Below are 9,537 nucleotides of genomic sequence, written 5' to 3'. Positions count from 1 at the left end.
CGAGCTTTGCATAAATCTGTGTCTTCTATTTGAACAAAAAATACAGAATACATAATTTTCCTTTCTGTATTTTGTACTGTAAATTGTAATCCTTTCTGAACTGTTAAATACTGTATGAAAAACCAATCCCACTTATCAGTTTACCCCAAAGATCAATTGACCCTCTAAGAATGTACTTTTTAATATACAAACTTAATTACAATTCAGCATGTTTTGAAAAATATATATTTGTATTGATAATACACTGGTTTAGTGTCTAACTGCAGTTTATACTGTAATGACAAGCAATAAAATGGAAGAAACATACTTTTGATGACTAAGGTTCAAAAGCCATTGGAACAAATGTATACTACCTTTTTTATTTATTGTCAAATTGTGCTCTTTATTTATTTATTTAWTTTTTTTTTTTACTATGGCATTTTTGTTAAAATGAACTTGCACTCATACATCAATGCATTTTGGATTTTTTTTCTAATTTTTAATAATATGATTCTTATTTAAAATGTTAGGCATACTTCTCAAAAAGACATAAGCACACTTCACAAATGAATATATAAAGAAAATTGGGAAAAAATAAATAATGAAAAGTTGCTACTGTAAAGAAAATTCAGATTATCAGTAATATGTGTCTAGAAAATATGTCAACAACTGARTACATTGTGTTGAATACCGGCTCAATGTCTTTATGGATATTTAACTAGGAGAAACAAACTGTCATGTTTCCTTCTTGTTTTAAAAGAACCTGTTATTAAATGCGTAGGCACACATATTTTCATGATTTTCTTCGTATTAGCACTGCTTCTGTAGATACAAATTTGCACAAGTCTTAGTTAATATTTTACTATAAACATGGCATCATTATGTTACTATAGGTTAATTTGTGGAAATGACATTAWTCACACTCTGATTTGGATCTTATTGCACCGCATTGAGAGAGAACAAAGTATTAGATTCTTGTAAATTACAACCCTAAAATTAGTGTTACCTTGGTTTGGCCTGAAACAAACAAWCAAACAAAAAATGTTTAAATTATATACAACTTAATTGTGGAAGCAAGAAATGACTTAAAATTATCAAATTCATAATTTTCTAAAAATATTGTCAAGAATGTAAACACTATTAAAATAACTGTCAACATTTGTTCTAAAGGAAAAAAAAGTGTATTTTTATGCATTTGGGCTTTTCTTGTGTCTTGCCATTTTAATTGCAGTTTTAGTACAATATACTGTGTTGTTTTATTTTTTTACACATAGCAAATGCAAAATACTGTAGTAATAAGTACACAAAGATAAATACATATTTAAACATTCAGCAAGCTTTTTGGACATGTTTTAAATAAAACCCTGGACATTTTGAAAGTCAAGAAATGTTAGAAATGAATCATGCATTTTCCTTTGTAGGAAAGAATAACAAAGATTTCAATATCTGAAAAAAAAAAGATGTAAATTGTCAGGCAAAGAACATTAAAAAATTGTTATCCTGAAAATTTGTTGCGCCACTTTGAAACGTTTTCAGTGATTTTCTTGATTGTTGTATTTTTTAAGAATAGTGTTAACTCATAATTTTGTTTCAAATCATTTGTAACATGGTAGTGGATTAAGAATGTTATAGATCTGACCAAACAAAAAATACATATAATGGCAAACAGACAAAAAATAAAAAAGACACATACATATTAAAATAAACTAAAAATAAATAAATTAAAAAAATGTAAACAGTTATTCAGGAATAGGCACCTTATGTACTGTATATAATCTCTTTTCTATAAGGTTTTCCATGTGGTAGCCAGCAGTTACTGAGTTCCTAATGATAGATCAAGTCCTGACTTCAGTCTAATACCACATCACTGCATACATATGAGACAAACCAGATACAAACAGGATGTTAATAACATGTTTGGATGCTTGTGCTTGCTCTTGCCAGTGTCTTATTGTTTTTAGTTGACATAATAAAGCCAGTAAACAATGTTGAAGAAGGAAAAAACAGTGGGGAAGATCATTCTTGACCATTTGTCAATGGAGTTTACATCAGTCAAATCTGGGATGGTGATTTTTAACTGTGAAGCCCGCCTCCGTAGTCGGCTCTTCTTTTGAGCCATATGGCGCTCCAGTGCATTTCGGCCAAAGTTGTGCCTCGCCAGACCTGCTTTACGATACTGTAGATTAGAGCTGTCATATGTTAGCATGGTGTTTCGTGGGTCATTGAGACCCAGAGCCAGCTCTGTAACTCCCATGTCATTCTTGATATCCAGAGTGCCCAAGAGGATGTTTTCATGTGGGTCCATCTGCCCAAAAAAAAGGGAAATAAATTTGAAACCTTCCAATGATTTTAGTCTTTTTTAAAGTAATTTTTCATTTACAAACACAACCTGTAGTTCTCTGAAAGGAATAAACCAAATAAGACAAATTATCAGTATGATGATTTTTTTCTCATTCTTTTGTTGTCAGTATGATGAAATTAAAAACGCTATGAGTTACCATGTCCAAAACATAAGTCATTGTAATAATTAATATACATACATATATATATATTCTGATAACATTTAAAACTTTATTTTGGTACATGCCAGAACTCTGCTCCTTTCAAAGACACAATTAATTGAATGTGCATTGTCAAAATCAGTACAATTGTTTAGAACCATTAATGCTATGAATGTATAAAGGAAATTTCTGCCTTACCTTATGCTTTTGATCACCAAGTCCAATTGCTGCATCATCCATAAAAATTGGCTCCCACATTGAGTCATGACCAGCTAGATCTCTTTGTTTCATTCTTGCATACAGGGTATCATCTCTGCCAACCACATTCCCCACGAGCCACTGCAAGCAGATTGAAGCAGAACGTTGCATCAATTTAGTGGGAAGATAGTTAATCTGTGCGTATAGATATACCGAGCATGTTCCATCTGAAAACAGCTAAGGGACACACACTAAGGGGATGATCCTTCTTGGTTGGGTTTTCTTTGGGTGAGTGTGTCTTAGTGGTATGGTATAACAAATGGATGTGTCAGCCTAGCTRTCCTAACAAGTTACCTTATTTGGATCCATCCTCATTTTTTCATTGTTTGCTGTTGCTGTCTTCTCAGCTGCTTTTTTCTGACGTTGGGGACCCTGGCCGAAGAAGATGTAGTTCACCAAGGCATACTCCAGCAAGGCCAGGAAGACAAATACAAAGCAGCCCATCAAGTACATGTCTATGGCCTTGACATATGGAATTTTGGGGAGGGTTTCTCTCAGGTGGGTGTTAATGGTTGTCATGGTAAGGACCGTGGTAATACCTGGTAAAGAGAGACCATTTCAGAGTGTAATATAAACACAGTTAATAAAATGATTTATTATGATGTATTACTAACTTTTGTATTAAAGCTGCAGTAGGGAAACCTGAGGAAACTTATATATATAGCAGCGGATTGGGTTGGGAGTTGGTGATTTAATTTTATTTGTTGAGTTTTTTCTTTGTTTGTTTATTTTTAAGTCATACAGGCTGTGAGACATAAGATAATTTTGAAGCAGAGTTTGTGAGAAAATCCATGAGTTTTGAAAAAAAAATGGTGAGATTTCTCTAGACGTTTGTATACCTGCAAATTGGGGGGGAATCTGTGTAATTCATGTACAGCTTGACGTGCACTATAGCCCTCCCTCCACTACTCCTCCCCCACAGCAAAGCCTGCAATTGTCCCAAAAAATATCAAGTGACCATTGTCCAAACAAAAAATGCAGTCAATTTAATCTCACAGGTTTTCCAAGTCCCTAAAAACACTGATTTTCTCATTTGAGAGGCCCATGTGGTTCAGCTTTTACAGGTCCATTTGCATGTCTTGAAACCAGGTCAGAGTAAGGAAGTTCCTAAATCCAGTGTGGAAAAGGCCACGACCAGACATTTCCAGATACAGTTGACCTGCTCCCATTAAGACACATTAACTTTTTTTTTCGTTGCATCCCACACACACCTTCCCACTGGATCACCAAATGCAGCTCAGTCGTCAATCAGTGAAATTGCCTTGTCAACTAAACCTAGGGTTGGATCAAGGACGGATAAAGCTAGCTGAATGGAGCTGAGTCAAAAGAAGACAACAAGCTTCCAGTAAACACAGAGAAGCTTAAAACAAGCCTCAGAGTGAACATTGGTTTCAGATAAAAGGAACACAGAAGGAGAAATTGAGAATTAGAGAAATGTACAGAGGTGCCAGAAACAATGTGGATGTTGTATACAATAACATATCTGTAAACTCAACACTGATTTATAAACCTTACATAATCTGTGATAATTATAATATTTGCAAAAAATGTGTTGTGTGCAGTAGATCACTTTAGAAGAGGACATGCTTTGTTTAGAACAAAACATGATAACTAGAACGTTAAATTTTGTCAAATGCAGACTTTTTTTACYCCCAGTTGTAACTTGGTTGTAACTTTCTTTTTTCGTTTTATTTAAAGTTAAATCTTTAAACTGCTGGTGTAGATTGTCAGCCAGTCAGGTTATTTCTGAAATGGCAGATCCATTTTTTTTGGTTGCTTAAACTTTACTAACCGTTTTTCCCAACAAATTATAACAACTGTAGTGCGTGCTCACCTAGAGCCACCCTGGCAGCAGARGCATCATAGTTGATCCAGAAGGAGACCCATGAGAGGATGGTGATGAGGATAGAAGGCATGTACGTCTGCAGGATGAAATACCCAATATTTCTTTTTAGCTTAAAACTCAAGGACAGGCGGGGATAAGAGCCTGTTGAAAAGAAGAACAAGGACAGAGTACAAAAATGAACAGAACTCTTATTTTTTTAAATTTTTTGTACAGTCATTGGCCAGACAAAGATGACTGTATTAGCTAACAACAAGACATTTGATTCTAAATGATGCAGTGACCAATTTGTTATTTCATTATTAAAAGTTCAAATCATTCTAGGATTGTCCATTATGTCTAAACCACTGCCACACATTCTAAATGATAAATAACTATTTTCAGTTSACATGTTTTTCATTTTTAACAAATGACTTTGGCTCAGTTGTAAAAGCAAATGTGATCTATGGTCTGATAGCACTTGATAGCCTGGAAATACTGTATGTATTGTAAAATTATGCATATCAAATAGGTTACCTAATATTAGGCATTTTTTCATAATAATGCGACTTTATTCTTGTAGATAAAAATACATCCATCCAAAACATACTGAACATGAGCGTTAACATGAGTAATTGTAAAAATAATATAATTATTTATCTGAATCAAGCACCGTGCTTTGGTACACACAAAAAAGTGCTTTGTAGCAAATCCTTTCTTGTTCATAAGGTCAGTGATGACATTACCTTTTCTTGGGGTAAAGCACAACATTTGTATTGGGAACCTGCCCAGTCAAATATGCCGATGTGTGCACTTCTGAGTTACCTGATGGCATTTGTTTTGTTTTTCTCATAGCAGGAGACAGAATGTTTAAAGAGGAATTTTCCCAGTCACCAGTCTTCTGCATAACACAATGCATGTCATTCTACAGAGACACACTTGTGCAAATACTGTATGCCTAGGTATTATTGCTTTACACTCAGAGACATAATGTTCAGTCCTCAGTAAGGGCTATTCTATTAAGTTTGCACTCTTTGGTGTCTCCTGCAGATGAAACAAACTATTCCCAGTGAAAATGATATATTATTATTGTATTAATGTGCAGTTTTACAGTGCAATAACTACCACAGAACCTGCAGTCAAAAGATTTATTATCCTGCTGCCAAATGCTTAGCTGCATGACAAATTCATAAATATGTAAATGCAGAAAAAAAATTAATATTTCATTGTGTCAGACAGTGTTCTTTTGTTTATTGCTGGTAAATAAGTCATTGTGTTTTTCGTCTCCAAGGATAGCGCTTCATTTGGAGCTCTGTTTTCCATAGCTTGCCATTTCCATTTCAAGAGCTGATGCTTTTTCATTTTTCAAATCAGACTGGTAAATACAACATGTAAAGTGACTTGTGACTCAAATGATGTTTTTGGTTCTTCACTGGCATTACCTGTGGAAAATACAACATTTTTGGAGATGAGCTTGTGGTCCACGATGGAAAACTGGGGTAGTTCAATCTTGTCCACACCTGTCACAGCATTGTTTCCTCCTCGCCAGTAGAATTCAATGTCATCAGTTGTGTACCCATCTGAGGAAAAAATAAGAATATGTATTTATTCTATCTAGTGATGCCCTGCTAATAGCCTATATGCCACATATATTGGTGTCGTACTTCCATTAAAATGTAGGCCATGTATATCACTTCCGGTTCCTACCGGCTGCATGTTATCTAGACCATGAAAAATTCACAAAAGTTAAAACATCTGCAAGCTACTGGTACAACAAGTGAGTTCTGCTGTGTGCCATTGTGTCCACTAACCAGTAGGTACAACAGAGTAGTTAGKCTTTTTTTTCCATTTTCCTGTTGAGGAGTTAAGGCGACACTGGATGGTGGCTAGCTATAAAAGCTCACGCTCGCATTTGTAGTCAGTATTTCAAACCTGAGGATATTCAAGAGCCAGCATCAGAAATGGGAAGAAGGAGGTTAAAAAAGGGAGCTGTACCTGCTTTGTTCGAGTGGAACAATTACTACCTTCCACTTCCAAGACTCGAGGTTTGGGGGAGAAGGGAAAGACCACCTCCAGAGAACAGCAAGGAAGAAGATACAACAGCCAGTATAACTAGACATCCTTAAGGATCATGGTTATGCCTCTGCTCCAGACCCTGCAGATGTGGATTCAGTGCTGGAGGTAAATGATACTATCTGGCAGCAGTTTGGCCTTCACCGTTTTGCTGCTTCCAACAAGAACATTAGATTCTTCACAACGTAAGCGTGTGTGTTTGTATTATACGGAGTATGAAATTATTTTAACTTTTCATGAGTTTTATACAAAAGCAAAAACTCCTTAGTGTGTATATGTATATTACAGTCTAGACACAACCCACGTGCAAATCTTTTACTGAGAGCAGCAGAATATCCGCCTGAAACTCATACCATGTTTACAGTGCACCAACGTCAGTGCAACACCATCCAAACATACCCGTCAATTTAAAGTCGAAGCTCTGTTCTTTCCAACTCTGTAAGTGTCACTGCTTTACATGAAAAATCCACAGAATAAGAAGCCAATGAATGAGGAAAAGGGTTTATTTCTGGAACCATAAAACATTTATAATATCATATTTTTATTTTATTTTATGTTATAATCCACTTTATAGAAATGTTTTCCACTTGGTTGGACTTTTGTCAGCTAGTACATCTTCTGTGGTAGTGTTGGTACATAACTGTTTTACCTGCAAACCGGAAGTGTTCTGCGTGGCCAAAAAAATATGGAAATGGTAGAATGGATGTCTGTGGCATATAGCCCGTTGATCACTTAGCATGATTTTTTAACATGTTCTCCCTATACATCTCACAATGACATGACCCAACTTTATTTTGTTTACTGTAACAAATGAATAATTAATACCAGGAGCCAAGTAAAAAATATTAAAACAAATGAAAGGGTTGGCATCCATCTTCACCACTGCAACTCAATAAAATCTGCAAAGCTACAAGAAGCATGTCCATTAACCTTAATTTGAACTGCAGCTGCACCATCATTTGCCATCGTCTGGCCAAATCATTGGAGACATGAACAGCAAAGTGGCCAGTGGGCAGAATAAATAAATAATTGAGTAACATAGTACTCTACAAGAATTGGTTGGGAAAATAAAAAAAAAATAAGGTACATTTTCATTAGACCATAAAAAATTGCCTCTTGCATGTTGTTCTCTGGTTCAGTTCTATTTCCTGGCACATCTGCTGACACTGGTCTAAGGAGAGTGAAAAAAGTGGGGAAATACAAACAAAAATAGACTGAAACATTTACAGTTTTACAAAGATATCTAACCAAGAAAAAAACTTTTTTGCAATGTAACACGTCAGACTGCAAAAAACCACAAGGGGAAAAATAAATAATAATGCTTATTTGGATGACATCAATCCTTTTTCACCAAAAAAAGGAAAGAAAAAAATTCACAGCATGTAGTGGCTGATAAGACTAACAACAAATTTTGAAATCTGTCAGAAAGTGCTACTGTAAAACACTAATTGGTCAACCTGCTGGTGTCTTAGCCACACATTCTAATGTCATTTAGAAAGACAGATTTTCTCATGATCATGACCCTGCCATGCAAGATTTCACCAGTCTCATGAAGTCACTACATTGTCTTGGTGAACAGGTATGTTATTTGGTAATAATTTACCTTAATTTATTGCAGGGGAAAAAAAAAAACAACTACARCAATATCATGCATAATAAGGTAGAAAATTTAGCTGCTCTAATTTGGTAGCAGTTGCCTTCAGCTTGTGCTGACAACATGTGTGACAATATCAGCTCCTTTGCTGCCAGCCTACAAACACAAAACCTTGACGAGTTCACGGAATTCTCTGGAGATTTTAACCATGCCTCTCTCGAAGACAATTAAAACTTTTCAGCGGTTTGTCAACTGCTTTACTGGAGAAAGTAAAAGGTTTGATTAATTGGATGAAAATGTAGCAATTTACACACCTCAATGCTTGTTTCATCTGGAAAACAAATTATAAACTGACACTTTGCTTCTCCATTTAAGCAGTCACTAATTGGTGGCAAACTGTGACCAAAAGGAATGTAAAGAAATGCTTAGTTAATATAAAGAAAATGCTTAAAGTCAATTTGAGAGAAAGGAATGGGTGTATGAGGAAAAAAAAGACATTGAACATAAAAAAAGCAGTGTTCACATGTGCTTTCATCCTGATAATACAGTAAACTGAACTGAAAATGTGACAGAAAATGTATGCAAGAAGATTGAGCAGGATGTTGTTTTATGGTGAAATTATTCAACAATTGCATGACAATTTAGAATTTGTGTTAGCCGTTTGTGAGACAGCAGCAGCAACCATTATAACCTCTTTCTCTTCTTTTTATTTTGAAATTAACTTGTTTTCTACGGCAGCAGGCTAAATGCTAACTATATTTATGAGATTTGCTGGCATGCATGCACAGAATAATTTTGCTGGGTGATTTCTGTAATAACCTACATCATACATTTGGTTGCATGCTCAGGTTTAAACTCTTCTTATTTATTTATTTTTGTTTTTTTGTTTATTATTATTATTATTATTATCTTTGCCTTATCATGTGTGAAAGCAAAACTTTGGGAGGCTTAAATTATTTGAACATGTTTGATTTGCAAGAGTATCCACATGACACATGATAGAACAGTGGGAGGACAGTGAAGAGAGGACTGTGCTAATGACAAAGGCAAGCATGTTTGACAAGACAATTATGGGGAACCCCCACACTCATTCAGTTATTATTCATGAAAAAAATATTATACCACAAATCCCTTCTTTTGTTCTCTACCTACACTAGTTCTAGTCAGCATCACCCCCAGATGTTTTCTGTATTTTGATTCCTCCCACCACTTTCATTTTTTATTTTTTTAATTTTATTTATTTTTGTGTCCCTTCAGTAGAAAACTAAACCAAATATTAGTTTATTTAGTTTATGTATTTCTTCATCATC

At 34.9% G+C, this 9,537-nt stretch overlaps 1 protein-coding gene across 2 annotated transcripts in view; it reads right to left on the bottom strand.

The window, feature by feature from the left end:
• Nucleotides 1-400: 400 nt before the first annotated feature.
• The window catches only part of gabrb2b (gamma-aminobutyric acid type A receptor subunit beta2b), a 55,694-nt gene continuing 46,557 nt past the window's right edge, over nucleotides 401-9,537 (bottom strand). For both annotated transcript variants that reach the window (XM_014019786.1, XM_014019787.1), the window contains exons 6-10: nucleotides 6,003-6,140; nucleotides 4,573-4,725; nucleotides 3,033-3,277; nucleotides 2,679-2,819; nucleotides 401-2,284 (exon numbers count right to left, since the gene is read on the bottom strand). In XM_014019786.1, the coding sequence (XP_013875240.1) occupies nucleotides 1,937-2,284; nucleotides 2,679-2,819; nucleotides 3,033-3,277; nucleotides 4,573-4,725; nucleotides 6,003-6,140 (1,025 nt within the window). In that variant the 3' untranslated portion in view covers nucleotides 401-1,936. The remainder of the gene's footprint in view (nucleotides 2,285-2,678; nucleotides 2,820-3,032; nucleotides 3,278-4,572; nucleotides 4,726-6,002; nucleotides 6,141-9,537) is intronic.

The sequence above is a fragment of the Austrofundulus limnaeus genome, unplaced genomic scaffold, assembly GCF_001266775.1.
Source record: "Austrofundulus limnaeus strain Quisiro unplaced genomic scaffold, Austrofundulus_limnaeus-1.0 Scaffold231, whole genome shotgun sequence".
NCBI classification, from domain to species: Eukaryota; Metazoa; Chordata; class Actinopteri; order Cyprinodontiformes; family Rivulidae; genus Austrofundulus; species Austrofundulus limnaeus.
The sequence above is the reverse complement of the archived record's forward strand: the minus strand, read 5'-3'. Positions and strand labels throughout refer to the sequence as shown.